The 15861-nt window shown below is 39.4% G+C and overlaps 1 protein-coding gene across 1 annotated transcript in view; it reads right to left on the bottom strand.

The window, feature by feature from the left end:
- Window positions 1–14948, bottom strand: part of prdm5 (PR domain containing 5) — a 108881-nt gene extending 93933 nt beyond the window's left edge. Inside the window, exons 1-2 of the mRNA XM_056240429.1 lie at window positions 14692–14948; window positions 9696–9779 (exon numbers count right to left, since the gene is read on the bottom strand). Coding sequence (XP_056096404.1) covers window positions 9696–9779; window positions 14692–14790 — 183 coding nt within the window. The 5' untranslated portion in view covers window positions 14791–14948. The remainder of the gene's footprint in view (window positions 1–9695; window positions 9780–14691) is intronic.
- Between the last annotated feature and the right edge of the window lie 913 nt (window positions 14949–15861).

Below are 15861 nucleotides of genomic sequence, written 5' to 3' on the forward strand. Positions count from 1 at the left end.
CCGTCTCTTCTTCCGTTTTGAACCCCTTCAAAACACGGAGTTCACGCACTTTTCAAAAGCCCCGCCGATGTTTAAATCCTTGTGTTCGCATGAGACGGTTTTGTTTCTCTTTCTCTAGCCACCTTAAATCCGAAGTACGAAGTCTTTTGGGTTTTATAACTGCTGAATCTCCAGTTGACACTGATGATTGTTGTTTGGATCTTTCTGGATGCCATAAGTTTAATCATGTAAAGTGCTGCGAGAAAAGCCTATACATCTAAACATCTCGTCACGCGCAGTATAGCCGGCTAGCCGAAACTCCTCCTTTATGTGTACGGGTGTGACGTAATGACGCAAAGACATGCTCGAATTTCCCGCGGAAACCCACCAGTACCACTGGAATTAAAATCATTATTACAAGCTAACCGTTTTGAATCTAGCTATGGCAAGCAGATAGTTTTGACCACTGGCAGAATAAGTTTTTTTTAATATAATTATTTTGGATTATTTTTAACTTAAAAAAGTTACGGACTGGAGCTTTAAGGACACAGACCGCATTAGGTTTATTGCCCACTGTCACTTTAAGACATCGGATCATGTCCAATGACATGCTGATCCACTGATGCACATCCGATACACTCACAACTGTTTAAGACATAACCGACATAGTTTAAGTTAATACTCTCCAAAACGGACATTTAGACATAATGTTGTGTGGGTTTTTTTGCCCATTCAGACACGAAAGAGAGCTCAATTCAGTCCTCGCGTGCTGTATTGTGTCTATGGCTGGACGCTTCGGTCGTGTGTGTGCGCACAGAAAACCGCACCGAATAGAGCTTTTTTTTTGCGTCGTCACTCTTATTCAGATGTGCGCTCTACTCATTCTCCCAGACGTTTACATTGTTTAACGTTTTATGAGACATGCAGTGCATGCCAACTCGTGGCACACGCTGGGTAGATCAGCACGTTACAGTACAAATGTGCGCATACCACAAACGCAGGACATCAGTTCTGACTGGATCTCTTCCTAAATCGTCACTATCTAACATTTTTGTCTATTTTTTATTCATTGAATATCCGTTGTTTAACCAGCGCAACATATTTGCGATGTCATTAAGCCATTTGATAGATGTAACCGCGGAACAAGTCTACGGGTGAGTAGCCGGTGTGGTGAATAATCCGGTTACTCGGTGTGAATAGTCCGGGCGTAGGACCCCATTAGTATGCCAGTAGTATGCCTGATCTGAATCTGTTCTCGCGATAACTTGTAGCTAACGTGAGCTGTTTTAGTGTTATTATGTGGTAGCTTTATGTATAATGCTAACTCCCGTTGCTATATGCAAGGTAAGATTAAATTAAATTGCATATTGTATATGTAAATTGTGTATATTCTATATCTAATATTTAAAATCTCAAGTTGCGTCAATAGCAGAGGAGAAAGACCGCGAAATTTAAAAATACTACTGTTATTGTGTATGAAATGTAGTTTTAAGAGTTTTTCAGTCGACAATGAAGTTGTTTTCAATCTCAAATATGTTGTTTGTTTATACAGATAGCGCCTATTTAAAATTATGATCTGACGTTTTCGGAGATGTGAGATCTAAGGGATCAGCGCTGAAGTACCCCGCCTGGACCAGCCCACCTCGGCTAGTCCAACCATTCCTTCTTTCCTAGGAGACTCTTTAAGATAAAAACATATTGCAGCATCAAGCAATATCTAATTAATCATATCACAGTTAAATTTTCCAAGTTTTGATTTTAGATTGGGAGAAAAATCTGATTAATCATCTGTCCACTGTAGTGGACCTCATGCATCAATCAATGGCTATATTTCAGCTACAGTTCATACTTATACTGTGAATATTGTTTTTGAAAATACTTAATCTGCAGTGACATTTATGTAAGTATTATATTATGTAAATAAATGTATTTGTATTATTAGAATGTAACGTTGGAACAGAGAACATTACTCACTGCTCCTAACTAAAGAACTTTTGTAGCTTTAAAAAGGATTCATTTATATCTAATTTATACATTATGCAGTGCAGAGTGTTGTACGCTTTATTCAATTTCTTTTTATTTCCCATATTTATCAAGACATCAGTAGCCTTATTAGTATCAGTGATACTGGCCTTCAAAAAATATGTCATTAAACAAGTAGTTAAAATATATTGTCTCTATATAAAATAAATATATTTAGTTATTTTATGTTTTTCTACATTAATCTGGAGATTAAATGTGAAGTGATTAAATGATAAAATATAGTAAAAATGTATAGAGACTTGGGTAACACTTAATAATAATGTTCAGTTGTAGGCCATTAATAAGTGGTTAGTTAATGATGAACTAATCATTTACAAAACATGCATAAATGATTAACAAGTGATATACTAACATTTTATGTATGTTTTTTGCAATTTCCATTACACGTGATTAGTAAATGATTACCTAATTATTTATGAAACATGATTATGCGTTCATAAATGATTAATAAGTGATATACTAACATTTTATGTATGTTTTGTACATTTCGTTACAAGTCATTTACAATTGATTAGTTAATGATTAACTAATAATTTACAAAATATCACTATGCGTCTCATAAATGTTCATTATGTTAAATTTTTGGTATGTTTTGCTCACATTAGGTGCACAGTGGTTAAAGATTCTTGTGTTTCAGAGAAGACAGCTGTCTATACCCTCACCAGTCAGCACTTACATTGCAGTGCACACTACACACAACACTACACACTACAGTGTTCAACACCTGTTATAGATGTGTAAACGGATGAATAAATATTTTACAACACTTTTTGCATCCCCCAATCTAAAGTGTAAACTATTAATTACTTGTTAATGTGTTACATTTACCTTTTACAAATGATACTTACCTGTTAAAAATTATCTGTATGTGCATTCAAGGCATTTACAACGCTTTCTGCACCCTCTAATTGCTACACACATTTTTATTTTATTTATTAACCCTGTATGAAACGCATATTCATATTTTATAAAAGATTAGTTCCTCATTGGTAACACGTTACTTGAAAGGGTGTGCATAAGACTAACGTGACACCGTCATAATCATGGCATGACACATGTCATGAATATGCAGGAGTTTTATGCATGTTTATGACAACTGTCATTAAGTGTCATTCGCTCAATTATGACATTTTTAATGCAAATATGACATTGTGTGAGATGTCTTTGTTCAAACAAAAAGCTGCAAAAGGGCCAAATTTCATCCCAAAATTTCACGAGTATGCGAGTCTCTATTTGCCCCAATGGAATAAATGCTTTGTGGGATCTCCATATCTCAGCTCTGGAAGGCATAGACATGCATTCATGTCTCGGCACCTTCTAACAGAATACAAGATTTCGAGAATATCCAAGAAACTTTTTTTTTAGACCCAAAATATCTATAACGTACGTACACCTTATAGTTTTTTTGGGTCGAAAAATAAAGTTTCTTGGATATTCTCGAAACCGTGGATTCAAACCTTCTATTTGTACTTCTTATATTATTCAACAAAATTTTTATTGATATCTACTATTTCTTTTAGATTCTTGACACAAGGATTGCACAGCTCTGTAAAGCACATGGTGGAACTGCTTTACAGGTGCACACGTTCGTTCTCTGGTGGCGATCCTTCACTATCAAGAAACATGTGGATGACAGTCACATTTCTTGTCTGAAGGTAAATGAAAATCTATCAAATACATTTCAGGGGCAGGGGACACATTTACTTACTTATTTACTTAAAAATATTTTAAAGGACCTTGGTGAGATTGACACAGTCCTTATTCCAAGAATTGTTGGTGGACAGAGCCCCGAAAAGGGAAACCACTTCATTTTGTGGGTATGTATGGATAAAAAAAACAATTACATTTTTGCTCAACAGTTGTTACTCTGGTTACAGCGGTTTCTGTTTATGTTGTAAAGGTCTTGGATGGTTTGCTGAATCGTATTCGCGTTTACAACCCCACTGGCAACTACAAGTCAATTTCTGCGATGGACCTGGCTATACTATGGTATTATGTGCTTTGTAAATGTCAAAATTGTTATCTTTTTTTACTAATGTACATTTATTAATTTCTTTTTTCTTTTGTACAAAAGCAATGCCTTCCGAAATACTTGGGAAAATGGACTGTTGAGTACCCAGAACAGTGGAGGCTGGCTGACTCTAACAACTGTGGGGTTTTGGTTTGTACAGTAAGTTAAACAAATGCTTTTATTTATTTATTTTATTTTTATCTACATTACTTTAACAACTGTGTTTATTGCATTAGATGGCAGAAATGGAGGTGAGGGACAAATGGACCTCTATGAAAAACGAGGTGATACAGGGAGACGATCTGTGGCATCTGAGAAGATATCACGCATCATCAATGGCAGCATATGCTGTTCCCTCAAGCCTGTCCATCCATGACACCCCAGGTTCAACGAGCCAACTACGTTCTGCTGCGTTGCACCTTTGGGCTTGCAGATCCAAGTAAAAACATTGACACCAGTTTTTAACGTGGTTTTTTGCAGAGTTCCCTCAAGCCAGTCCATGACACCTCCTCGCCTACCAGGTCACGACCCCACCATCTAAAGGGGAAATTGACTGACTGCATCATCTAGGCCTTAGGATGGTTCCACAAAGAATTGACTGCATATACAACATGAATTTACTTCAAACTAAAGATTTGACTTTTCATACGGTTGTAAAGGCTCCTTTAAGAGAGGACTTTTATTCTGACATAGTGCATCGTTTTCGGACAGCGCGCGCTCGTGAGTGAAACTGCTGTTGTCTGCTGAACTGCTATGGTGCGACGATTGCTGAAAGGACATTTAGGCCCTGTCCCAAATGGTGCACTTCATGCGGACTTTCGGTCTCGTGGACTTAAATTGCGCGTGCTCGCCGAGTCTACGAGTCCGTAGGCCGTCCCATTTAGCATTTTAACGCTCTGAAGTGTGCTCAGCAGCGCCCCCTTTGTACCCTTGAACCGGTCTTCCGCGAAGCCCGCATAGATGCAGGCTCCACGCACTTTAACTACCCAGGAATCCTTGCGAAAGGCCAATCAGACAACGGATGGGAGGAGATTTTGCTCATGGACAATTATTAACATGGCTGAGAAGAAAATATTTAAGTGTAATTATGATTACGGTTTTTATGACAAGTTTATACAAACATTATGATCATTGACCAGTGGTTGATGTCTCAAACATAGGCTAATAATAGCGAGCTGAATAATACGATCGCATTATGATTCATTAAATAAATAGAACAGAATGTCAGGGCTTTACTGAGTCATATGTAAACACAAAAAGTGTTCCTGTTTCCGGCGTGACGATCGAGTCTGTCCCAAAAATACCAATCAATGCGCCCTCGCAGACTCGCGCTAAGGGCCCTATAGGTCTGCACTACATGACGTCACCGAAGTGTGGACTCTGAGGAAGTCCACAAGTCCGGAGTGTGCCATTTGGGACAGGGCCTTATTGTTTGTTATCTGTGATATTTGCTGCGGAAGTTACCCTGAGGTGTTAGTCATTGACCTACAAGTAAGCATGTTTGCCTTATGTTTGTGTTTATAGGGACTGGTATTTAGTTATTTATAATTGCGTCATGCAGGCATGTCCAGACATGCCCTCAGCTATTGTTTCTGTTAGTTTAGTTTAATAACGTAGTTCCATTTGTGATTATTTCTTCTTTATTGAGATGTATATCACTATTTGGGTTTTTTGACGATTCTTTTGGGATGTGGATTTGATGTTTTGAGCTGTTTATACCAAACGAGCGATTGCAATCTGATATACTGTGCTATCCATATATAGAGTGATGTTTATTATGTTCGATGATTGCTTATGGTCTATAATGTACAATGTGATTCCTTATTTTCCTTTATTGGATGGTATATTCCACTGAGAAATGTTACTGATTAGGATTTAGTATGTTTTGGCTGCCTTTATGTACCAATGGATGTATATTATTGTATATATGCCCAGCTATTCTTGTTATTCACTATCCTTTATGGTTTTTTCTTGTTTCCAGATGAATGCCTCTAATGCCTGTAATTGATACCTACCTGTGAAATACCTGTACCACTGTGGATTGTCCTTTTATCAATACATCATCGAAACTGCTCAACTGTCTCCTCATCCTTATATCAAACTGTGCTCTGACAGGCACCCAGAGGGGTTCACTTATCTAATTACTAATCAGATCCATACAGTCAAAAGTCTCCCAAACACATACAGCAAAAGACACTGCATCTATATGTGTCTCATTAGTTCTCAAACTTTAACCTTACAGTTCATTAAATATTTAAACACAGCTAACTCGACATTAATTGTTTTTAAATCTTCACAATGTATAGCCAGAGAACTATCACAAAAGTATTTAGGAAAGTAAAGACATACAAAAGTATTTCTGTTTAAAGCTGCTTTGTATTGTTGTGTATTTTTAAAAGCTCTATTAATGTCCTAAAACGATGTGCATTTTGCTTGTAGTTTTGTGTTAATAAAAATGTAATATATTACATCTCATAATTCAGTTGAATTCATTATGTATTGTGAAATTTAATTACATTTTTATACAAGTTTTGGTTCACTAATTTTATTACATTAAATGGTATTGTATTGTATGATGTTCTGTATTAAGATTAAATTATGCCATAAATCATAATGCATTAGTACACAAATGACATGCTTGAAATAAAAAAAAGCATATTATGCCCTATTGCTTAATAAAAAATAACGTTGTCACAAAACACACTTAAAAATGGTATTTCTTTAAAATAAAAGATTATTATATGAATTAAGGGGTTTGATTACATTAAGATTTGTGATTCCATAATGTTATTATACTGTTCTTTAGTCAAGGCTTGACAACCAATTAAATATTTATACCCACAAAACATAGCTTGCATTCTGTCATTTATTTAAATGTCTAAACTGTTATTAAGAAAATAGTAATATACACAAATAAACATTATGTTATGGTTCTTTTAATAAATAAAAGTGTACCTGTAACATATTGTGCCGATTATTGCGATAAAAAATGATGACATAATTATAATTGCACTACTAACTGCTGTGAATACGGTAAGGCAGTATCAGTGCAGTATAAGCTCAGGTAAAGCTCATAGCACGATCATCGGATAACGTTAGCTGTATGCTATGCTACTACCTAAGCTAACTAAAAAACACACTAACAACGAGAAATGTTTAATTTCACAATCTATAGCTTCGGTTAAATACTAGTATATGAAACGTATAATTTAAAAAACATTAAATACATTAATGACTCGTTATACCGTAGTACAAACGTCTTCTATAATAAAGTGATTTTGTATGATTTGTAACCAGGCACCAAAGCGATTACCTAGAAAACGTGCTTTGAACCAATCGAATTGCTTGGGTCCTACGCCCGGACTATTCACACCGAGTGACCGGATTATTCACCACACCGGCCAGTGATAGTAACTATAGTAACAGCATGAGAAGACGCGCTCCGTAGTCAGCGCTTGGTCGGTTAATTTTGGCGTTTGGCATAAGTAAGTTAGCCTAATAGGCTAGTAATAAATTAACACACATACAAAAATATTTTTCGTCCTGTAGGCGTCCTGGAAAATATTTCTGTTCGTCCTGAACACATTTTCTATCGTCCCCAGGACGATAGGACGCCGTTAGTCTCGAGCCCTGGAATATATATTCGAATAGTTTTAAAAAACAGAAATTCGAAGGTGAAAATTAATATTCGAATCATGTGAAAAAACACGCCCGCGTTAGCAGAGGCGCGGCTCTGCTTTGCGAGTGGCAAAATTCTGAAGCTTAAAATGTAAAACGCATTTTCCAGCTGCACAGATAGAACAGCGAGTGTCTGGCTCACTCATTGGCTGTGCTGCGGCAACTCCACATCCAATGGCGCGGGCGCCTCCAACGTGTGCGCCAATGAGCTAGCATTACATCAGACACGTCAGAGCCCGCCAAGGGGGCGTGGCCAGACGCCCTCGAAATAGCCATAGTAGCAGGCTAGCAGCAGCAGTTTACCACAGCAACGCTCGCTCGGAGCGTTCAATGTCGGTTCTATATACTGTAAAACTTCAATTAATGTTAATAATATTTGTTTCAATCACCGAATGAAGTCTGCTATATTTAGGACAAGAGTCGCGACCTTACATTGCTTGCACAAAACTCTTGATCAGCACTCAACATTTGTTTATTGTTGTTCATTTAAACCGTTATGCGCAGAGAGCGTGAGGGCGAGAGAGAGAGAGAGAGAGAGAGAGAGAGAGTAAGGTCTGTGGTCTTGGCCATTAGTTGATTTACTTGGTTTTGTGTAAGTTAATACGTTGTCAAATATGTTTAAACTTAATTAAACTACCTATACAAGTAGTTGTGTCTCTTTGTATTAATTTGTCCTGTTATTGACGTAATGCGCGTCATTGACAAAATGCGCAACCAGATATTCGAATATATGTGTTTTTTTTAGAGGGAATATTCGAACGTCATTTTTGAGCAATTTTGACAGCCCTAGTACACGATGGCGTGTATCTAACGGCCGTTTCACACGGCATGCGTGAGCGGCGCGTATTGTTTTCGGCGTGCATGTTGATCAATATTCACACCGGGAGCGGGAGCAGCGGTGAAGCAGGGGGTTTCGACGTCGAATCTGTTTTTGCTGCACTGCTCACGCTCAATTAAAGTGAAAGCACACTTTTGATGGACAAAAATAAATATGATTTCACACAAAAAGTGCCCAAAATGCACAGAATGAGCATGTCTAGTGAGTTTTAACAAGAACTTGAGTAAAGGCAAATAAAAGAAAATCAAGACTCAAAAATATTTATAGAAGATTTAGGCTACCCGGTAAAAACTTGTTTTTAATTATTCAGTTTGGGTGAAAGTTGTGTATTATATTAAAACAAACTGAAGTAAACTGGCCAGGAAATATTATATATAAGTGTTCTTTTAGTTTATGTAACACACAGACAGCTACAGGCTAGCACAACCCAAATATGAGAATACTCTCGCGCGTCTGCAGCTGCAGTGACGATGTAGTTACGCTGACGCGCCGCTCAAGTGCCGCTCACGCTTGCGGTGTGAAACGTCCGTAAGGCTGCATCGAAAGGTAACTTCACGTCTGCCGCCATGTTGGATCCATAGGTATAAACAAACTGCTTCGGTGTGTCGCACAGACGCGTCATCGTCTTGCTGCTCCCTCCCCGTTCTGTGATTGGTTCCCTAGATGAGGCGAAAATTTGGTCCATGGTATCCAGACTGCCTAGCAGCGTGAATAAAATCGCTCTGCGGCAAGGCAGTATGGGGTTAGGCTAATTAGCACACTTCTTTTTCACAAGGGCAAGGAAATCACAGAGACAGAACACTAACTACAACCTAGAAAACCATATATCAACACATTTAAAACCAGTTAAGACAGCTTAGCAATTGAATATCTCCCTATGAACAAGCACTCCCAACAGCCTAGCATAGTCGCGGTGAGTTTTGTAAGCGCAAACACTCACAGTCTCTTCAGAAAAACATAAATGTTGTACAGTCATTAAAAAAGCCAAGAAATAAACTAGCATCTAGCGTTGTAAAGAAGTTTTATCAGATATGAGTTGCCTTTGAAGTGCTCCCAAGTGACACAAAAACAAAAAGCTTTGTGGCGACACATTGCAAATGTATTGTGGGTAAAGCGATGGGATCATTGTTGAGTCTAGTCACCCACCTCCCACATCAGTCGTGGATCCATGCTTTCATCCAAGTCACTCAGCATCCGCTTTTCACCTGCAAACGGGCCGAATTTCTCACCCTGTGGAGAAAAAAAGAGCCCGTTTGTGTGAGAGTGTGTTGTAGGATTGGGCTTTGATGCCACATCCGGCAGTTTCTGGAGTGTCTGTGTGGGTCTGAACATGATCAAGGTTGATTCTCAACTCACAGAGACTTATTCAGAGACTTCACACATGTAGGGTGTATTCAGTTCGGTTTGCTTGGTTCGTTTAGTCCTGGTCCGCTTAATGTTCACATTGGCATTTTTATCACCGAACCTTAAGGCATATGGATAATATGTTCACAACCTGATTGGTCTGCTTCTATAATGTATATTTTGTGATGGAACTTACCGAACATCAAAACAATGCTGTGTTCTGGGATAAATGCGCTCGTGTGTATCTACATATGGTATTTTGATCAGCTGAGAACTCGTGAAGAGCTTATATAATGTGTAAATGAGCTAAAACAGCATCAGGAATCAATCCGTCACACAAATGAAGATCTGCTGCGAGGAGACCCGGTTCTGATCCTCTACTGAACTGTGATGGCTAACATCACGACTATGATGAGAAAAAAACAGGTTTGCTGGAGCATTTTAGGGTCGCATCTTGTGACATCATGTCCTGTTTTTGGTTCGTTTACATGTCTTTGGTCAGTGTTGTGGACCAAACCACACCAGAGTTCGTTTGGAAGCAGACAAAGACTGCTTTTCAGTGTCTCGGTCCGCTTGTTTGGTGGCACCAGGGTTCAGACGACAGCGTTCACACTTATTCAAATGAACCACACTAACAGAGCAATCGCACCAGGGTTCGTAACTGAACCAAACTGTGAACCCTTAGAGAGAAGACAAGTCTCACAGGCCCTGTTCACTCCTGGTGTTAAGAGTGTTTTGGTGGATCGGATCACAAGTGGACGAGGGAGACACATTCCTGTTCACACCTGGTGTTTTAATCCGTCTCTTTTGTCCACTTTCAAACATTTCTGTCCTGATTTCTTGGAGGGGAGGGTCTATGGGCGGGTAAATGTATGGGATTTTTCAGATCTTTCGATATAATGAACAAAATAAGTTTGTGCAATTTACATATGAATACGACCGGAGACACGAAAAAACACACAGAGAGAATCAGCTTTAGTTTCTGCTCTGAGACACAAGACCAGCCGAACGCTGTGAGTGTGTGTTAGAGATCAGGAATGGTGAGAGAACATTGTGCTTGATATGTTTTTCATCTTCAAACCAAACTTGTGTCTCCATCCGACAGTTTAAACCCCGTCTGTCTAGAGCTCTTCCCATAATGTTAAGCATTAGGTCAGTAGACGGAGACAAGACGGTCTTTTGTGGCTGTTTGAACACATTCGACCACATGAGCGTTTACACTACTAGGCTAAAGGTTGAAAATCCGGTTGAATGCGTTTTCGGCCTCTGGAAGTGGTGGAAAGTGGATAAGCTCAAAACGTATTAGACCCTTTTTACACCTGTATTAAGTGTAGTCCACTTGTGATCTGATCGACCAAAACGGGCGTTTCACACCAATAGATTGTTTGTTTTGTTCCGAAACAGGGAATTGATTTGTTACAATGTTGCATTTTCTTTTTGATTCGGCTCGCTTTCACAAGGCAACCTTTCAAAGCGTACCAAAATGTGATCGCGCAAGTCACGTGCGAGTAACTGTCCTCTTATTGGTCAGTTTCCTCTGTGTCATGGCTTTATTTGTAACTGTCAAGACCACGCGAACACTAGACGAATTTTATAATGCAGCTAGAGCAGGAATCAAGTCTTCAACGGGACAGCATTTTCGCACAGAGAAGCGCAATTACACCACATTATAAGATGAAGACACTCTTTCAACTGTGATAACTAATGTGCTCACTCACAGAATCAGACACTACTGCTTTGTATATAGCACATTTCCCATTATGAATTGTAATACCATCTGGTTCATTGGTCTATTGGGTTGGATTGCTTTCACACCTCAAGCGAACTCAGAGTGGTGTGGATCCGAGCGCGAGTGCCGTGTTCACACATGCCTTAACGAACCGAACCGAACCAAAGGGAGAAAACGCAGCAGGTTCCGAAACAAGCGCTCAGGTGTGAAAGCACCCTTTAATATCAGGTGTAAACTAAGAGTGCTTTCACACCTGCCTCATTTAGTTGGGTTGAATCCCGCTAGAGTTCGTTTTCCCCCTTGGTGCGGTTCGTTTGGGCAGGTGTGAATGCAGCGATCGCACTCGGGTGCGCACCAAAAGCGGACCAGAGGAGGTCTCGCTACGCTTTCAAACGAACTCTGGAGCGGTTCGTTTGTGGTGAGAACGTGGTCCGACCTCGAACAGACCCGACTGCCAAAGAACTGCGCATTTTTGGACTAAACCAGCTGCCGTAGTCAAACTAAACTATTATTTAGATTGTCAATAGCGCTCGCTTTAAGCCATGACTGACTCACCGCGTTCTGCACTCTCACTGTAAGGGCCCTTACATAGTCAACGCATCGGTACGCATACGCGTGCGCAAGGCTACACATCGCTACGCTTCGGCCGCCATTATGTGTCGTCCTAGTTTTTGATACGCGACGCGCCGATGCACGCAATACTATGCGTTGTCGGTGGGGGCGACATTGCAAGTAATGTACATAAAAAGGTATATTATTATGTTTACAGAAGAAGAAGATTTGAATACAATGGCGGGCGAAGAGGAAAAGTTATGCGAGCTTGTTCGTATACATCCTTTGTTGCCGCCGATGTAAAATCAGCAATATGCACTCCTCTTCAGTTGCCATTTTGATCTGAATTTTACGTGACCCGACTCTAGACTCTACTACCCCCTGCTGCGCAATCGGTGTATTGCATTTCACGCATCGCCGGTGACGCTTGTGTACTATGAAAAGGAGCGCGTAAGGGAATCTCTCATTTATATTGCGTCTAGACTTTGTTGTTTATGAGGGGATTTGCGATCAGTTAATATAGGCTAAATGTAAACTCTAATACATTTCCATTTAATTGTAAATAGCATGCAATTAAGTGTGTGAATTATTATATTATTTTAAAGATATGTATATGTATGTGTGTGTATATATGTACACTCACCGGCCACTTTATTAGGTACACCTGTCCAACTGCTCGTTAACACTTAATTTCTAAGCAGCCAATCACATGGCGGCAACTCAGTGCATTTAGGCATGTAGACATGGTCAAGACAATCTCCTGCAGTTTAAACCGAGCATCAGTATGGGGAAGAAAGTTGATTTGAGTGACTTTGAACGTGGCATGATTGTTGGTGCCAGAAGGGCTGGTCTGAGTATTTCAGAAACTGCTAATCTACTGGGATTTTCACGCACAACCATCTCTAGGGTTTACAGAGAATGGTCCGAAAAAGAAAAAACATCCAGTGAGCGGCAGTTCTGTGGGCGGAAATGCCTTGTTGATGCCAGAGGTCAGAGGAGAATGGCCAGACTGGTTCGAGCTGATAGAAGGGCAACAGTGACTGAAATAACCACTCGTTACAACCGAGGTATGCAGCAAAGCATTTGTGAAGCCACAACACGCACAACCTTGAGGCGGATGGGCTACAACAGCAGAAGACTCCACCGGGTACCACTCATCTCCACTACAAATAGGAAAAAGAGGCTACAATTTGCAAGAGCTCACCAAAATTGAACAGTTGAAGACTGGAAAAATGTTGCCTGGTCTGATGAGTCTCGATTTCTGTTGAGACATTCAGATGTTAGAGTCAGAATTTGGCGTAAACAGAATGAGAACATGGAACCATCATGCCTTGTTACCACTGTGCAGGCTGGTGGTGGTGGTGTAATGGTGTGGGGGATGTTTTCCTGGCACACTTTAGGCCCCTTAGTGCCAATTGGGCATCGTTTAAATGCCACGGCCTACCTGAGCATTGTTTCTGACCATGTCCATCCCTTTATGGCCACCATGTACCCATCCTCTGATGGCTACTTCCACCATGTCACAAAGCTCTAATCATTTCAAATTGGTTTCTTGAACATGACAATGAGTTCACTGTACTAAAATGGCCTCCACAGTCACCAGATCTCAACCCAATAGAGCATCTTTGGGATGTGGTGGAACGGGAGATTCGCATCATGGATGTGCAGCCGACAAATCTGCGGCAACTGTGTGATGCCATCATGTCAATATGGACCAAACTCCCTGAGGAATGCTTCCAGCACCTTGTTGAATCTATGCCACAAAGAATTGAGGCAGTTCTGAAGGCAAAAGGGGGTCCAACCCGTTACTAGCATGGGGTACCTAATAAAGTGGCCGGTGAGTGTATATATGTATAGGCTACATATATATATATATATATATGTGTGTGTATGGGCTATATATAGATACAATATATATATATATATGTAGGCTATGTATGTATACACACATTCAACATGGAGTGTATTTTCTTTTGTCGGGGTGAAATATGAGCAGGACATGTTCTAGCAGGTTTAGTGATGTTCACACACTTTATCTTGTCAGCTGAAGAGGGTAAAAGTCCTGCTGCAGATGTAGAGCCCTTACAAACAATTACCACAGTAAATATATTTATTGTTTTTGCTGAAAAGTCATATAATAAGATTATATCAAATCTTTTTTAAACAGTGTAAAAAAACACTTTCTGGCATTTGTTTCATTTACTTTTAATGACAGCAGGAGCTAATATCACATAAACCTCAGTTGTACTGTACAATAACTGTAGTAACTTTATGGCGGAAACGGAGGCTGTCGTGGTGGATTTTTGGCGGAAACTATGGTTACCATGGTGATTGTTTGTAAGGGACGTGGCAGCCCACGTAAGCACAGATACACAGAGGAATGCAACTACAACCAGGCGATTAAACTTTATACACTATGAGCAAAGTGAAAATAGTAATAAAATAAGTCTTTCTCCAGATGTAACTACAGAACCCATACTTTATCTTTCATGCTGAGAGTTTGTTTTATGCACGAACCTTCTTGACTGCTCTGGCAGTGTAAAGCCCCATCCCGTCCTGAACTTTAGAGGACTTCAGCACGAATCTGTCCGGCACGTACATGCCCAACATTCTCATCACTTCAGAAAGACGCCTTTCTTCCAAACAAAACACATGAAACGCGCTCGGAAACACAGGTTAGGGGCTGGTTTGATATTCTCTGCTCGCTGTGTTTGTAAATCTCAATCCAGTCTGGTCTTCCATGTTACTGTCTGTGCATGAGAGCGACACTGCGTTCCGATTGGCTGTTGGCCGTACGGGGAATAAGTTTCTGCGCTCTGATTGGTGGAAAGTTTAAGAACATCCACGTTAGTGTCAGTCACAGAGTGAGTTCTGCGATCTGATTGGTGAAAAGTTTGTTACCGCGAGCTACATATTTTACTTTCCCGGGAAAAATCACCACATCACACTAAATAAACTAAATAAAACTAAAATCACCGAATACTACAAATAATGTTAACACTTTACAATAAGGTTCATTAGTTAACATTAGTTAATGTATTGACTATGACCTTACAAGATTCAATACATTTGTTACTGTATCATTGTTAACGTAAAAAAAATAAAACTGTTCATTGTTTGTTTATGTTAGTTCACAGTGCATTAACCTTTGATTTTAATAATGTATTAGTAAATGTTGAAATTAATATTAACTAAGATTAATAAATGCTGTAGAAGTATTGCTTATTCATAGTTCATGTTATGTTAACTAATTATTGTAAAGTTTTACCCAAATAATAATAATATCAACAACAATAATGGTGTTGCTACTACTACTAATAAAATACATGATGTGCATTGTGCAATTTTTGAAGTAATTTTTGAGTTTAGGTTTGTCGGGGACATCAAATCCTAATGACAAGGAGAGCCTCTGAATTTAAGCGATGTTCCAGATTTAAACATATAACAGCATTAAATTAAATTAACATTACCATTTTACTGACATGTTATATTTACATCTAACATCCAAACAGAGCTAATGCACCTCAGTATGAACATCAGCCTCTGGTCTGACTGTGTGGTCATGTTTCATGTACACATTGTGTTTTCTTTAATTGATTTTCAAAGTCATTTGATTTAATGCTCTATAAACAAGGTGGTCGCACAATCAGCCACAGTAATGGAGGATGGATGTGCATAGGAGTTCCC

This window comes from Rhinichthys klamathensis, unplaced genomic scaffold (assembly GCF_029890125.1).
Source record: "Rhinichthys klamathensis goyatoka isolate OS25496 unplaced genomic scaffold, OSU_Roscu_1.1 h1tg000597l_1, whole genome shotgun sequence".
In the NCBI taxonomy this organism is placed as follows: Eukaryota; Metazoa; Chordata; class Actinopteri; order Cypriniformes; family Leuciscidae; genus Rhinichthys; species Rhinichthys klamathensis.